This window comes from Panthera onca, chromosome B2, assembly GCF_046562875.1.
Source record: "Panthera onca isolate mPanOnc1 chromosome B2, mPanOnc1 haplotype 2, whole genome shotgun sequence".
Classification (NCBI taxonomy): Eukaryota; Metazoa; Chordata; class Mammalia; order Carnivora; family Felidae; genus Panthera; species Panthera onca.
In genome coordinates, this window is record NC_138343.1 from 49,251,758 (window position 1) to 49,269,408 (window position 17,651).

Genomic DNA, 17,651 nt, shown 5'->3' on the forward strand with positions numbered 1-17,651 from the left:
TTGATTTCATAGGATCAAGCCCCGTATCAGGCTCTGCAATGACAACATGGAGCCTTCTTGGAATTCTCTATCTCTCTGTCCCTCCCCTGCTCACCCACTATCTCAAAATAAATACATGCATATATACATACATAAATATATAAATAAACTTTACAAAAAAAAAGAATTATAGCACCCAAAATACTAATACTACCATGACTGAGAAACCTGATCTAGACTAGCACTAGGTGTTGTTGAAATAACCCACTCTCCAGTAGCACATCTCCAAATTTTGGTGGAAAGACCAACATTTATATCTTTTTAAACATGCAAATCTGGCATTAGGCATTTCCAAAAAGAATACTTACTAGCATCAAATCCAGCTATCTCAATTCTTTCCTCTTGCTAGCAAACAGGACAAGTGCTCATGATTCTCAACTTCAGAAAGAACAACTGTGGCTGGGTTGGCAAATACAAGCGCCCAATATATCTCTTCAGCCCTCACAGAAACACAAGGAAGTAACATGGTTACTGACTGTTACGATTACACGAACAGAACCTTCCTCGGGGAAGTACATGTGAAGTTCCACCTTCCACACAGCCCACATTGTGGGCTATGTCTCTAGCACACGTACGAGCCATGGGAAAGCCCATGAATATATAAGCACTAAGAATTAGAGAATGGGAGCTTCTTAAACCCCCACTTTTTCTGCAAGTATATAAACAATGAGAAAGGTACATCTCACTTGGACGTACACCTCTATATCATTACCAATGAAATGCTCATTCATTACCAAGACTCTCCCAGGAGGGAAAAGATTCAGGGGCGCCTGGGTGGCTCAGTCGGTTGAGTGTCCGACTTCAGCTCAGGTCACGATCTCACGGTCCGTGAGTTCGAGCCCCGCGTCGGGGTCTGGGCTGATGGCCCAGAGCCTGGAGCCTGCTTCCGATTCTGTGTCTCCCTCTCTCTCTGCTCCTCCCCCGTTCATGCTCTGTCTCTCTCTGTCTCAAAAATAAATAAACGTTAAAAAAAAAATTAAAAAAAAAAAAAAAAAGATTCAAATATTTCAAGAATATATTCCAAGAATTACATCCATATTCATCACCTTTGCCAGACAGGTGCTCAGAGAGTACGTATTTTGAACGAATGAATAGATTTGTAGAATCACCTGCCCTACTGTCATTAGCATTTATGGAACATCTGGGTGAACACATACATAAATATAAATGCTTTCCAAGTGCATTTTTAGTTGGGCAGAATATTGTAACTTTGGTCTTCTGTTAGCTGGTAAGGCTCACTTTTCTCATAAAAGAAGCACTTGAACAGTCAGATCACATTACTTCCCAGCCCTTTTTACTCTCCATTCCAATTGGGTATGCTACAAATGATTCATGAGGAAAAACCACATATTTATGCAGGCAGCCGGCGGCTTGTGGGGAAGGGTTTAAGGCAAGCAGGGAATTTTGTGTGGAAATCAATTCTTTGCGGAAGTCAATGTATTATGGACATTCAAGCAAGAGAAATTCCAGAGAGAAATTAACTGCCCAAGTAAGCCAGCTCCTTGAGGTGTGCATCTATAATCACTAGGAAAAAAAAGTGAGTTAACCCTTCAGGCAGCTCTTAAATATACATTAGCTATTGAGTGGGGAGAGCTAGAGAACTGAAATTGGCCTTTAAACACAGAATTCCTTACAAAATTGATTCACAAACCAGAACAAATTCCCCTCAAATTAAATGGATGTTTCCAAAGGGCTTGTCTCCAGGGTTTTTCCACGGACTATCCTAAACAGGAGTCTGGTCATGGGAAATTTCCAGTGCCTACATAAACATGGGATACTCTAGCGCTCTGAAGGTGAACAGTCCCTGGATATTTGAGAGCAAAGACTTTCAGCCTGAGGTTGACATAGGTTATGTCTACTGAAAAGATAGAGTGATGGAGCCTCTGGACAGATAATGAAATCCCCATAAATGGAGTCACAGACTTAGATGCTAGATGGTCAAGGGAAGATATCCTGAAAATGGAATGCTCTAAATGCCACAGGTGAAGCGTGGAAGAACCACCACCAATCTGTTTTGAAAAGCATGGCAAAGGCCTACATAAGGAGTATTCAGAGGAATACATACCACAAGTGCCTCAGATACTCAAACAGGAATAGCATGCTTGAATATCCTATCACTAGCAAGAAGACACAAAGCTCAGGTTTTGCTTCACAGAGAAACTGTCCCGGGCTTGGCTCAGCTGCAGCCTGGGCAGGGAGGCAGGCAGGCCACTTGTGGGTATTAAAGCTAAAAAGAAATATCACACTTGAAATCCCCTCGTCCTATGCAGGGTTGAAGACAAGTGAGCTGTTGGGTTGGCTGACTGGAAGCCAAGGTGAATTCTGTGCACTATGGCAGAGAATTTGGTCCTAGGTTCTGGGTCAGGGGAAACTGGAATCATGTGTAACCATAAATCACTGCAGACATTTAAGGACCAACTGTTTCTTCCCTGCCTGCCCACCAGGCCAGAGACTTTGAGGTCAGTCTCCTGTATATGAGAGGAAGGGTTTAGGCTATCACCATTGGTTGTCCAGCCACTAGGATTAAGTCACTTTCTTCAAGTCCAAATAAGGGCTTCAATACAGTTAATAGTTTGCCCCAATGTCAACTTCCTGGTTTTGATATTGCTATGTTGATGGTTGATATCGTGACAGTTATGGTATGGTATCTGAGGGATACCATACTGAGGGATATGGCAATGGTTATGGTTATGGTATCACTGGGGAAAGCTGGGGAAGGGTCCAGAGAAACTCTTGGTTATGTTTTTGCAACTTCTTCTAAGCTAAAACTATTTCAGAATTAAAAGCTTAAGGAAACAAAAATGAAAAATCCAAATAAATCACACAAATACAATGACTTTTAAAAAAATATTTTACCAGGGGCACCTGGGTAGCTCAGCGGGTTAAGCATCTGACTTTTGATTTTGGCTCAGGTCATGACCTCACTCCTCATGAGCTTGGACCCTGCATCAGGCTGTCAGTGCAGAGCCTGCTTGGGATTCTCTCTCTCTCTCCTCTCTCTGCCCCTCCCCCACTTGCACATGCATGCTCTCTTTCTCTCTTTCTCTCTCTCTCAAAATAAATAAATAAACATTTAAAAAATATATATTTTTGCCAAACCACAAGAACACTTAAAAACAAAGCAGGAGAAAAGGAAACAAAAACTAAGCACACACAAAACTTGACTACGCTCCCTTTAGGGGTAGTCTGGCTCTAAACTACTCACATAATAAGACACAGAAGCCACCACCTATGTAACAGTTCCTCAGAGTACAGGAATGTCTCTGTCCTGAATACCAGAACAACACTACAAGGCAGCAGGTTTTTCTACAACATCTCTACCTATTGCACGTATTACACACTTACACACACACACACACACACACACACACACACACACACATCATTATTGTAGCTTCCTTACCATCCCTTTGGAATTAAGGTCTGTTTCTAAAATATTTTCAAAATTGTCTGTGCACCATCCATATAGGATACACTTAATAAACATGAATTTAAAGCTTGCTCAGTGAGTGAAATAGCTTTCATTGGCCCAAAGGGTCAAGAGGAGTTCATAATTTTTAGGTTTTGCCACATGCACCCAGTTATCACCTATGTCTTTAGAGGTGATATATTCTAGACAACAGAATACAAAAGAGACAGCACACAGCTAAAAAAACTTCAGGGTACTGTGCGAGATTTAACACTGAGAGCTAAGTCCCACAGTATTTAAATGCTGCCCCAGATTAAACATCCTATTTTTCAGTCATCAAAATGATTGTGGTATCTTGGAATCTATTCTTTACTTTTCTCTTTCCTCCCTCCATGCTTTAAGTATGGAGTTACACTTACATTCATTCATTATATCCAATTAATTTTTACTGAACAACTAGTATATTTCAGACACTGTGCTAGGGTCTACAAGCTGATAAGCTAATGAAAAGAGAACTACAGACTTTTAAGGTCATCAAAGATGAAAATGTCAGGAATACACTAAGGAATAGTTTAATGAGCCTGTGCTACCAGCTTAAGCTAAAACCTCATCCTCCAAACATATACGTTGCATTCGTTTTCACTTTTGTACAGTAGATATAAGAGGAGGTAAGTAAATGAACAGAAATAGCATGTAATGGGAAACAAACAGCTTGCTTTGGACTCCATTTTTTCATTGCTGACTTGGTACCGTTCACAGGTCTGCAAAAGCTCAGGTGACGTATCAGCTTTTTAGATGGCCCTCTGGTCCTCTGCACACAGAACCAACACAATTATTCCAGCAGACAAGTGGCCAGGACACTTGCCCGTGGCACACTGTGCCACTCAGTGGAGCAAAGGCAGATGGACAGCACCCCTGGCATTCGATGCAGGACTTAGATACGCTCCAGCCTCATGCAGCAAGATGAATGGGACAACTTTCCTCTGGGTATTTCAATGCAGTCAAGTTATGCAGTCTGAGAAGTGTACAAAAACACAGCTCTTTGGGCCCCAAAGCTGCCAGCGTAACTGCACAACAAGCCCCATGATCGCCAACAAGTTAAATGCTGCTCTTGTTGTTCTGGGTCTAAAGTTTGGTTTCCTTCAATCAAAGCAGTTCTGCCTCCTTTCCTTACTGGCATATTAGCTGTCCCTATTAGGCACCTAAAGTGGTGTGTAAGAGCTGTGCTTGGAATAAATGTAATTAAGAGTCTGGAAGAAGGTTGAGGAGATAACCATGACTTTTATTAGGGGGTATTCAGCTAAAAGTAATTAAGAACAGATGATCAGAGAGACAGAGACAGAAGTGCATTCTCTGGGTTCCTCAGAAATCTGGCACAATTGTCATGACTCAATAGATGCTCAGATGAGTGTCCTAGAAGACTGAGAGGCCCTTAACCCTTCGGGACATGATCCACAGGATAGAATCATTAAAAGGGGAAATGAGGGGCGCCTGGTAGCTCACTCCGTTAAACAGCCAACTCTCGATTTGGCTCAGGTCATGATCTCTCCGTTTGTGAGTTTGAGCCCTGTGTCTGGCTCTGCACTGGCAGCAAGAAGCCTGCTTGGGATCCTCTGTCTCCCTCTGTCTCTCTGCCTCTCTCCTGCTCACTCCCTCAAAATAAAAAAAAAATAAACTTTAAAAAAAATTAATAAAGGCAAAACTAAATGGCCTTCCCTCCTACTCTGATGTAATTCTTCATTCGTGGATCTATGGTTAAACCGTACTCTAAAAAATTAATTTCTCAGAGTTTAGGGAGAAATTTGCCAAGAAAAAGTAATATTAAGTTGTACTAAATAATAGGATAAAAAAGGTCATCAGAGTGTGCTTTATTTGTCTTGGAATCTGATGTGATCTCATATACCTCATGACTTTGCTGACCCTCAGTTCTTAGGAATTAAGTTGTTTCTTGATACTAGTGTGCAACACCTCTTAAAGGGTAACAATATACAGGGCACCTGGGTGGCTCAGTCAGTTAAGCATCTGACTTTTGATTTTGGCTCTGGTCATAATCTCACTGTTCATGGGATTGAGCCCCACATCGGGCTCTGTGCTGACAGCGTGTAGCCTGCTTTGGATTCTCTCTCTCTGCCCCTCCCCTGCTCATGTTCCCTCCCTCACTCTCTTTCTCAAAACAAATAAACATTCCAAAAGAGCAACAATATGAACACATTAATACAGGAAGATAATGAAGATTTAATGAGTAATTATTATTGGAATTGAGACAAAAATCAGCAACCACAGCAGACAACTCAGGAAGATATTGTAGTTTGCGTTAATCGAAAGGACCAGAAAGTAACCAATATCTACTTTGTTTTGCTACCTATAGATATTGCTTCAAAGAGTATTCACAGGAATTCTGAGAGAAATGATTACGTTTATTCTAAAGCACTTGTTTACCATAAAAATCATTAAGTTGTTTCTTGATACTAGTGTGCAACAAGTAAACACTTTCTACCATTCTACCACTGCCACCACTCCAAATAACTTTTGGAGTTAATTTTATGGCCTCTCAGCTCTGAGCTTCCTGGGAGAACTACAGATCTTACCTCGACAACGTTGGTGGGATTGCGAATATAGATACCAGATGGCGTCAACATTTCAGGACTGGAGAGTCCTTCGGTGCCAGAAACACTGATGATCACATTGTTTCTTATTACATTTCCCTGTACTGGCCAGGCTAATTTAAGAAAAGACAAATCAAACCCAGGGGAGACACAAACATAATTAAAATTTACATAACTCGATGGTCTTGCTTCTACTAATGCACGTTATGGTTTACATAATGCATACATAAATATACATGCATATATTATGCATAAATATACATGCATATATATGCATAATATATGCATATACATACATACATATATATATATATATATATATATATATATATATATATATATATATAAAATGTTATGTTTCACAAATTAAGGTACCTAACATTTTGCCATCAGGCCCGTCTATCAAATACATGACAACTTAAGCATGATGTAATGGATTTAAAAGCACTTTACATACTTACCAATTTTTCTTTCAGAAGTAGCCTCCCAAGAGGTATATCTTCTGTCCATGTCTGTACCTGAGAACAAAAGGTCATGTTACTTCATTCAGCACATTTCATGCCCCCCAGAAAACCGAGGGATATGGCAACGCTAGTTCTTATTCCGGGTGCGCCTTATTTTAAATTTGTTTTTATGTTTTTAATCTATGAACCATACAAAGAGAAACAGATTATACAGGCTTTTTAGTTCTAGAGTATTGCAGTGAATCAGAAGTTCATCTAAAAAAAATAAAGAACAAAGAAACAGATGTAATGTTTCACCTCTTAGGAAGAGTTTAAGTGTCTCCATGATCAAATACCACATGTTGTCCATGTGTCAACTCCAGCCCCTCCCCTAGCTGTTCAAATTGGCTACCAACTATTCTGCAGGCTACACTCTTCCCCTGGAAGATGTGGAATGTTCTGGAACAACAGGCTGGACAGTACCTGGGACCCTCATGTCTAAACCAATGAAGTTTGGAATAGAAGAGAATGAAAGAGCATGGGCCATGCTATAGAGAACGATTAGCTATGTATGCGACATCAGTAAAGAGCAGCCCCACAGACCCTTCTCCTCACTAGGTATTTAGGTATTTGGCTCCCCGTTTTCATGAATCTGAGTTTACAAACTCATTTTGCATGAAATCGAGTACTTTATAATACACTAATAAACAAACATCTAATTTCATCACCTGCAGTATAATAGATGTCCAGAGCCTCTAATCCACAATAAACATTAAGGGCTAAATTAAATTCCTCCTGCAGGTTTTCTTCTTGCCTAGTTAATGTCTATTCCACGTAACTGTTTTCTGCTAAATTAATATCGTTAGGGTACCTTCCTACACTTCCGCTCCAGGTTTCAGCAAACGTTTCCCCTCACACAGACAAAAGGAAGAATAGACAAAGTCAATCCTACACCTGTTATTTTAACTGCCCTGTAGCTGCCCTTTCCCAATCAAAAGATTTTCCTGCACGTGATTGCCACTATTATCCTTAGCTCTTTGTCTTTTAGAGCTGGAGTTTGTTTTAAAGCAAATTTATATGATCCATATTTTCTCACTCAACAGTTTCCCTCTCAGGATTAGGACATTATAGCTTTTTTCTCGACAGATCATTCTTAAATGAAACACATACATGTCCCCACTGATGGTATCACAGAATTAATTTAAATATAAAATACTATTTAACAAATCCAGTTAGAGGCTCACTTTCATTGAAACCTCTGATTTGCTTTTGTATTCCAATATATTCAAAGACCCTTTGTTTATTAATTAATTCATTTCTTTCAACAAATAGACCTACAATGCACTAGTTAATGTGCTAAATGCTAAGGAAACAATGTTCACATGAAAGCTGGTGATACAAATAGACATTAATCATATGATTAGAAACATAGTAGATAATAATTTTAAATCAATAAATAATGATTGGGACTAAAAGAGCTTAAATAGAGGGACTTGACTTAGGAGTGTGGGAGAGAAAACTTTATAGGAGGACAATGAGCAGTATGAGCAGAGGGAAAAGCTTATGTAAAAGCCCTGAGACAAAAAAAAAAGTGGTCTTTTGAAAGAATTAAAGTAAAATAGGGTAGTTAGAATACAAAGGAATAGAAAAAGAGCAGGACAAGTTTACAAATATCAATATAGGTGAAATCATGGAGGGAGTCTTCTTTTTTAATTTTTTTTAATGTTCACTCATTTTTGAGAGAGAAGCAGAGACAGAACATGAGCAGGGGAGGAGCAGAGAGAGAGGGAGACACAGAAGCTGAAGCAGGCTCCAGGCTCTGAGCTGTCAGCACAGAGCCCAACACAGGGCTCAAACTTATGAGCACGGAGATCGTGACCAGAGCCAAAGTGCAACACTTAACCAACTAAGCTACCCAGGCACTCCACGGAGGGAATCTTCTAAGCCAGGTTAAGGATTTAGGACTGTAATCTAAGAGCAATAAGAAATTCTTAAAGATTTTTAAGGATGAGTGAAATGATGCAATTTGAGTTTTCTAAGAATACTTCTGGGTTCTGCAAGGGGAATAAACTTTAGGAAAAAAAATGGATACAAGTGATGAAGCAGAGGTTTCTGAAATATGAGCTTCTTTAGCAAGCCTAAGGAGCAGCTGAGAACAGAATTCAGGATTTTTAACTCCGTGTCCAACATCAAGGTTTAACATACCATGAGACTTTGCAGAGATTTATTTACATGACTTTGAATTATTGTGGAAATTGCGGACAGTAAATTTGAAAACCTCTCATTTCATATTTATTAAACCTGAATCAAAAGGTCACCTTTAAAAGATCAGTTTCTTATTGATAAAGTTTAGGAAGCTAATTACTGATGGGTAAATTGAAATTCAGAATTTTAAATTTAATTTGTTATTTCAGACAGAGAGAGTGCAAGTAGGAGGGAGGGACACAGAGACAGGAAGACACAGAATCTGAATATCAGACTCTGCTTGTGAGCACAATCTGAGTTGTCAGCCCAGAGCCCAATGCAAGGCTTAAACTCGGGAATGGCAAGACCATGACCTAAGTCAGACACTAAGCCTACAGAGCCACCCAGGCTCCCCTGAAATTCAGAATTTTAAACTATGGCCTATTTGTACTGATCAGAGGCTATTTTATAGATTAGGAATTCAAATTTTGGGGAAATTCCTTTTGAAAAAGAATTTATCCTACTCAGGAATGCCAAAATTAAACAAGCTCATCACTTACCCACAAGCAGGGCATGGCCTAAAATATTGTAGAATGTATTACTGTCCACCTTCAGGCCCAAGGTCCTTGACATGCTGAGGCCTCTACTGAAAGAGCTCCACACTGTGCAGCCCTGGATATAGGAATCTGAACAAGAAAGAGTAAGGCAAACATTTGAAATAAATCCTGATGGCTCCTCAGATTCTGAAGATCATTTTCAAATCAAACTATTATATAACTAAGAACATTTTCCCACACAATAATGAAACTCAGGAAATGAGGAGTTGGAAAGAGAAACCAAATCAAGTAAACAGGCCAATGAGCCTCAAAGATACCAGAGATAAGGAAGGTGGAATCCAAGAGTCAGATGCTAGAGAGAAAACCATCTGAGAAAGATACAGTATGGCCAAACTACCAAAGAACACATAGCTGTCAAGATTTCCAACTGGCCACCATCGTTGGTATCAGTCCTCATCACAATAAGGCAGACAGTGACTAGAGAGAAGCCAAGGACAATGTGAAGAATATTCCTAAAGGACCAAACCTGATCTTTGAAAATCACATCTTCCCTGAGGAGATACACTCATTATTTCTTCAAGCTGTGACATAATTTTTTTAATTTGCCAGGCAATAATATCCTTGGCCCAAGACAGGCCGAGATTCTTATTCCAAAATGGAAGCAAAGTCAGAGGTTAACCTGAGGATCATGATTCTCACATTGGAATGTGGTAGCTTTATGAAAGCAAAAGGGAAATATCTCTACTATGCTAAAACAAATAGACATTTATTAAAATCATTACATCAGCTCCATGGGTATATTTCATGTACCCCCCTGCTCAATCAAGTTATGTCAACTGAATCAGTCAATGAACAAACAGTTAATGACTATCAACATATTTCAGGAATTGGGCCTTGTGCTGAAGACATACAGATGAATGAAACTAATTCTGTATTTGTGTAACTTCATTCCAGTATAGAAAACTTACATTAAAACAATAATGGCTAATTAAAGGATAAACCCTGATAAAGGAGTTTCATATTATTTCCACGTAGTGGGAGATATTGTATAAATATCAAATGTTTGAAGTACTGAAAAAATTACTTTGGTTTAAAAGATAATTTGACTTTTAAATTGGAGCTCTCCAGGGGCGCCTGGGTGGCTCAGTCAGTTAAGCATCTGACTCAGCTCAGGTCATGATCTCAAGGTTCATGAGCTTGAGCCCTAAGTAGGGCTACGAGTTGACAGCCCAGAGCCTGGAGCTTGCTTTGGATTCTATGTCTCCCTCTTTCTCTGCCCCCGCCCCCTGCTTGTGCATGCACGTGCTCTCACTCTCTCTCTCAAAAGTAAATAAACATTTAAAGGAGTAAATAAAAATAAATAAATTGGAGCTATCCAGAAAATTCTCAACTATGTCACCATAGACACTGAGCTTTCACATTCCCCTCCATCTTGGCTCCTCTCGTGCCAGGTACGCTCACATCACTCACCAATAAGTTAACCCATCCACCTCTGTAGGCAACTGCCTGCTGCAGACTTTTCCTGAGTCTGGATCGCTATTGTGCCATTCATTCAATATAGGCCAGCCAATCTGAACAACCAGTAAGTACTAATGTGTTTTTAGAGCTATTATACGTGGAATTTAGGGACTGGTAAACCTGTAAAAGTAGCAAGGATTCCAACACCCTCTAACTCTAGTGGCTGGGAGCAACTGGCCACACAGGGTACAAGGGCCTTCAGGGCATGAAACAATAAAAGATTCTTTGGCAAGCATGCGGAAGTTTCTAACCTCTGGGTTAATATGATAACCCCTCCCAGGAAAGTCAACTGCACTTCAACAGAGACCCATAGGGGATAATGTATTAATTCAGTGACTTTCAAACTTTTAAGGCACTGAACACTTTTCAAATAAAACCAAATTTAAGGGGCCCCTGGGTGACTCAGTTGGTTAAGCGTCCAACTTCAGCTCAGGTTATGATCTCATGGCTACTGAGTTCAAGCCCCATGTCAGGCTCTGTGCTAACAGCTCAGCTTCAGATTCTGTGTCTCTATCTCTCTGCACCTCCCCACTCATGCTGTCTCTATCTCTCTGTCTCAAAAATAAATAAACATTAAATTTTTTTCAAATAGATAAAAGTGTAGCTATTCTGAAGTAGGTTGGAGGAGGCAGATTGATTTTTGAGCAAGGAAGATTTTGATTATGTTCAACTGATACTTCATATGTGACTGCAACCCTGACTTATACTGGAGCTGGTGCCACATCAAACTTTCTGAAGCATTATAAGCACCAGGAGATCAAAGAACCAGAGAGTAGTGCACAAAGATACTGACCATCCCAAGGCGCTAGGGAAGGAGCCATGTTAGAAACCATCTCCCTGAATATCAAAAATAAATAATATAGAAAAGATTTGGCAAATTAGGATAAATAGAGGTCCTTGGTTTGCATATGATTTCAGGTGAATAAAGAAAAAAAAATGCTGCAGGTGTCAGGATTCTGCCCTCAATGCTTACTTGAGCTCAATGATTACTTTGTCATTGCCTGTTGAAATCTTAGCATCTCTCAAGGCCCACATGAACCACCAAGTATGCCCTGATAATCTTTGTCAGACATTACCCTCAGAACACCATCCCTTTTCAAGAAAAGCAAAGCTTGAATGTGTCAGTGTTAGAGGTGCTGGGGAGGGTAACTCAATATGAGAGCTGCTATCTTGAATACTTAGCATCTCTGGATCTCTGCATATTAGCTTCGGATATTGCCTTGAATACTCCTATGTCTCTCCAACTTTGGTTTCAGTACCTTTATCTACATCTGGTCATATTCTTCCTTTCTGGTTCTGATTCTGTTTTTCACCTAGTTGTTCTTATCTGCATTTGATGTTTCCTGTTCCGTTCTTATGTCTTTAGATCTGGCCAAGATCTGCACCCATCTGCCTGCTCAGTGGGCACAGGGAAACTACCTGGTCCTCAGCCCATTCACTCCCACTTTTCCAAGCAGAAGATTCCTCTGAGTTAGGACCGTTTCACATGGAAATGCTTTCTGCTGCACCTGGGCTCTCATAAAAGTGATTATGTGTACTATTTAATATCAGTTTGCCTGTAATCACAAAGCTAGTAAATGACAGAGGTAGGATTCAAGATGTGGTTAGCTCCTTGTCTATTGTACCTATAGTGATGTTTCTCAAAGTGTACTCCACAGACTACTTTTTCTAGAATCACAAGGTTTGCTTGTTAATAATTCAGATTGCTAGGCCTAGCTTACACCAGAATTTTTCAGGACAGAGTCTCTAACTCTAAATTTTAGTAAACTCCCCAAATAATTTTTGTTAGACATACTAAAATTAGAGAACCACAGGTCTAGAGTATAATTATCCATCTTTGAACCTCCCATGTACCCTGAATGTAGAGCCTTGAACACGGAAGAAGAGAGAAAAAAAAAAAAAGAAGAAGAAGAAGTCATAGACCTGGACCCACTTACCTCTCAGAGCTCCCACCAGAGTCAGTGAGCTCAGCTGCCGATGGAAGGCTTGCCCCAAGTCCCGGAACTGCACTCCCTTCAACTGGACCCGACTGGGCTCCTCTGGGAAAGACTGAACAATGACTCTGGCCCCCAGATCCCTGGATCCCAGCATCTTCTCACTCTTGGAATATAAACAGTCTTGTAAATTACCTGAAACATAGAATGAAGTCAGGGGGACCTGAAGCATGTGCAACATGCTTCCAGACAAATCATCCAGTAGGAAAGGTACTGTTGGTGCAAAGGACAAACGATTATTGTTTGTTTCATTTAATAATCTTATTTCCCTTTTACTTTGATTTTCCTCTTTGGATTATTAATTAAAACATCCAATAACTAGGACATGATGTTGCCTTCACTCTATTATTTCCAGAAGCCCCCAAATCAATCACCTTAATTACTGTCACAAAGAGGCTGACTATAACCCACAAACCCAACCTAAATAGATGCTTATTTCAATCCAAAAGATCCCCTGGAGGGAGCATGCAATAAAATGACCTTCTCGTGGTTGATAATTGTAGGGAAGAAATGTGAGCGCTGAATGCAATCACAGCTCTTTTTAGTCTTATACTGTCCAATGGGGTTTCCCCTTTATTTTGTTGCTTTGCAGTTTGGGGACTTAGCAATAATGCCACTGCAGAAATGGCACAGGTCTCCAGAGAAGTAACTGAGTGACATCCTCCCCACCTGCACCCTCAATACCTCCTTCCCAGCCCCTTCCCTAGTGAGGATAACAAATTGCAACACCATAATGCATTCAGGGTACCACTGCAACAGGGTATTGTGGCCTCAGGATCCAGGATACCTTCTGTTGACGCGTGCCATTTGATGGCATGAACTAACCTCAGAATAGGTACAAAACCAACTTTTGAAATATTTCTTCATTATTCATATTAATAAACCAAAATGCTACAAATAAAAAATGATGCACCATTCCACAGTGAATAATTTGCTAACACCCAGGAATAAATATAAGAGGTAAATGAAGAGGTGTTTCATATTTGTATGCTTTACCGCAATTTTGATTATTATGCCAGTGATCCATAATTTTTTGAGTGACTAGGTCTCATATTATTTATTTGCCTACCTTGTTTACTCACCTAAGCCCCACACAAAGAAAGGCGAGTGATACGTTACTTGTTTTTAATGAATGTCTATGAATTTGTTTTATTTTAAGAATTTTGTAATAACATTTAAGAGTTATGAAATTGGGGATTTTTCCATTAGGAGCCAACAGACCTAAAATGGCCCAAACCTAAAAGTATCATCTCTCTAGCAGCATAATCAAAGGTAATGTTTTGGACAATATGGTCTGAGAATACCTGTATGAGAACTACCAAAATGGTTTGAAAAGAATGCAGATTCCATTTCAGAAGAATTGTTAAAGCTGGCAGTCACTGGATTCTAATCCACTGTATCCAAACCGTTTTCAGAATGACATGTTTGAGAGCTAGGTGACTGGGGTGGTGAAGGGTGGACTCAAGGTCCCTCTCACCCAACCACATTTCAATATTACACCCACATGCATCTATATGTAGACATGACACAAATCTTAATTCCAGCCATGACACTTCTTCCAGGCTCCAGACACTACCAGGGCACCTCTACTCAGATCCTGGCCTGGCATCTGTCTTGACATGTACAAAATTAAAGTCATGATCTGCAGCCTTCCACTCCAAAACCTGTTCCCATTCCCATCTCACTAAATAGCCTCATCATCCATCCAGAGCTCATGCCTGGGAGTCATCCTTGACACCCACACCATCCTAAACCAAAGTTGACAAATGAGATCTTCACAACATGTGAAAGCCTCATAATCTACAGCCTGGGAAACCAAAACATAACCTACTAAACTAACCATCCCTGAAATAGATGTTTAATAGGCACATCAGTGTGATTCAGTGCCTGTTATTCTTCTAGAAGATAAATTGACTTTTCAACCACTTACTTAAAGTATGTGGTAGTTCACTCAGAAAACAAACTCCAAAAGTGGGGGTGAGAGGAAACAGAAGAGCCCTATTAGTCTAATCAGTAACAATGTGCTGCCTGTGTCTGTGACTCTGGCATTAAACTGTTTTCCTGAGAATTTCAGAAGGGGTCTGGAATCAGAGTTAAGATTTCTGGGAAAAATGTTTGGGTTTTTTTCCAGAATATTTTTGCCCCAGAGAAATAATTTCACAAGTGGAAACTATTCTCTACCTCTTCCACTAGGTTGTGGAAGGCAGGAGAAGTAATGACAACTTATCAAGACCATTCTGAATTAAAGAATATTATGAATATGCAAAGACTAAGGGTTTATTCCATTTTGAAAGAAGTCAACAATACTACATATCATTTGGCAATAAGAACATTCTTTCTCACTCATTGACTTTTCAATAAAATACTTCTCTACCTTCTGAACCACTGGCCTCCTGGCATGAAGCAAGGTGCTTCATCCTCTCAGTAGTGAGATTTCCTCGTATGGTAACACTCCTGCTGAGCAGCGCCACTGTGACCTTTAAAATATGGCGTCTTCCAGCCACCCAACTCTCTGTGAAGTTGTGAGAATATCTGAAGAGGGGGGAAAAAAAGAAAAAGACACATCTGAAGATACTACTCCAAATTTTATTAGGAATTGTAAGCCACTAGATTAGCGTCTCTGTTTGGGAGTCTATTTCCTTAGAAGCTCAGATACAGAAGAGTGAACTATGGGCACAAGTATGCAAAAATTAGGAATTCTGCAGATGATTGCACCATAACGCAGAAGCTCTAGAGTCTTCCAAGAGAAACGTATTTAAGAAATCTAAATCTTTCAAACATTTCATACTTTATAATTTTCTTATCAAAACATCTAGCATTATTTAATGTAAAAAATACATCACTGAAAGACAAATAAGTGTCCAGACACCAACACAATTAAGACTTCATCTTCTTATATCTAAACAGAGCCGAGCTGATATTCAGTACCTCAAGGGTGATCTCAGATAGAGGTCTGTAGTGTGCACAGTGTCCACAATGACCATCTCTTCAATGGGTTTTGCACCTTTGATACCTATTCCACTGATGATAACAACTTCATCCCCAGAGTGCCAGTCCACAGCATCTTCCAGAGCCAACACTTTGTCACTGGCATAGGCAGCTGCTCGAAGATGGGTGACAGTTACTTCTGGTAGCGAACCTAAAGTCAAACAAGGAAAACTTATCTAGACATTTTGATAGTTAATAGGAATTTGCTAGTATTCAGCCCAATAATTCTGTAAAACAAGAGTCCAGGAAGGCAAACATCAGGCTTGATGAGCACTGATGCTTTTGGATATTAGGTTTCTCTTCTGTCACATGTTGTAATAAAAATCATGCAGGACTGAACATGACATGGGGTGAAAAACACAGGAATTGGAGTCAGCCTAAACTTACAATCAAATCATAGTTTTGCCATGTTCTAACCAAGGGTAATATACTCAAGGATGGGCCCCAGTTTCCTCAGCTGCAAAGCAGAAGTAGCAAGATCTTTCCACATAAGGTGTTAGGAGAACTAAATGAGATAACTATGAAATATCTAGCTTGGATCTTCAAATAAGAGATGTAAACATACTTTAGTCTTTTCATTCCCTGCATCATGCTGTTTTGAAAATGAAATTTAACCACCTCTTTCTTATTACAAATAAAAACAAATGGGTATTAGACTCTGAATATAAAAGTTCATAACAAGTCTCTAATCTGAAGACTTCAGTGCAACTTACAAATAGGGTTAGGAGAGCACTGATTCACGATTACCTTGGATTGGTTGTCCTAAGCCTTGATGATTTAAATGATCCCTTCAAATTCTGAACTGGGTGTATCCAAGATGGATTTGCAAAGCAACGGGGAATATGGGGGAACTTGAGACTCTAGATTTCTTGGTTTGTATGAGGCTCCAGGGCATCCATCTGACCTTCCCCATGCCAGTATGCTCCTCCTTAATGATCAAAGACTCAAGAAGGTAGTCTGTCTCATATTTTACTCTGACCTTTTCCAACAAGGGTCAAAGCAAAGACTTTTTTCAAGCCATTACCTGAAGTAGCACTTCAGAAAACACGTGGCTTACTCCCAACTTCTCCTCCTTTCCTCAGTACATTTCCTTCCTCCTTTGCAATAGATCATAATTTACCTTTAGCCCATAGCAACTTACTGTCCTCCCTTGTTGCACTAAAGTAAAATAATAATGCTTGAATCTCCAACTACAGAGGTAGCCGACAATAAATCATTTTCAAATTATTTTAAACTTCCCTCTTTATTTGTGTCTGTGTGTGCCCAGGCACATGTCTAGGCTTGGAAAGGTCCTTAGGTTAATGATGTAATTTCTGAGGTTTACTTGGGCAATAATTTTATCTTGAAATTATTTACAGAGTTCAAAATTTCTAATTATAGGGCAGGTGGGAATTAAGACATAAATCATCCCAAAAGAAAATAATTTTAATTTTATTTCTTGTTTGTATCTTTTAACCTTTGGTAACAATAAAATAAAATAAAGTCTATTTATATGTATATATACATATATATATACATATATATATGTGTGTATATATATATATATATATATATATATGTGAATTTCTATGATCCATTCTTGAATGTCTGCATGGAAAATTTTCTACCAAGCACAGAAAATGTTTATCAAAGACAAAATGCTCTTGAACTCTGTGATCAATTGTGCACAATACTAAATCACTATGCAAAAAACACCTACTATGCACCTATTAACATGCAAGCTCCAGGTGGCAGAATCAAGAATAGGAACAACAGAGGTATTTCTTAACTAATCATTCTTATAATTATACTTAAGTCAGAATGAATGAAAAAAATCACAGAGAATATTTGAAGTGTGTTTTTAACTATTAACATACGCATACATTCTTTGAAATGTTGATAGCGCTTTTGGAAAGCAGAATTATCTCAAAGCT

The 17,651-nt window shown here is 39.4% G+C and overlaps 1 protein-coding gene across 1 annotated transcript in view; it reads right to left on the reverse strand.

The window, feature by feature from the left end:
* The window catches only part of PKHD1 (PKHD1 ciliary IPT domain containing fibrocystin/polyductin), a 479,232-nt gene that overhangs the window by 278,889 nt on the left and 182,692 nt on the right, over window positions 1-17,651 (reverse strand). Inside the window, exons 37-42 of the mRNA XM_078446999.2 lie at window positions 15,679-15,889; window positions 15,125-15,282; window positions 12,694-12,885; window positions 9,242-9,367; window positions 6,516-6,572; window positions 6,037-6,167 (exon numbers count right to left, since the gene is read on the reverse strand). Of these exons, the coding sequence (XP_078303125.2) occupies window positions 6,037-6,167; window positions 6,516-6,572; window positions 9,242-9,367; window positions 12,694-12,885; window positions 15,125-15,282; window positions 15,679-15,889 (875 nt within the window). The remainder of the gene's footprint in view (window positions 1-6,036; window positions 6,168-6,515; window positions 6,573-9,241; window positions 9,368-12,693; window positions 12,886-15,124; window positions 15,283-15,678; window positions 15,890-17,651) is intronic.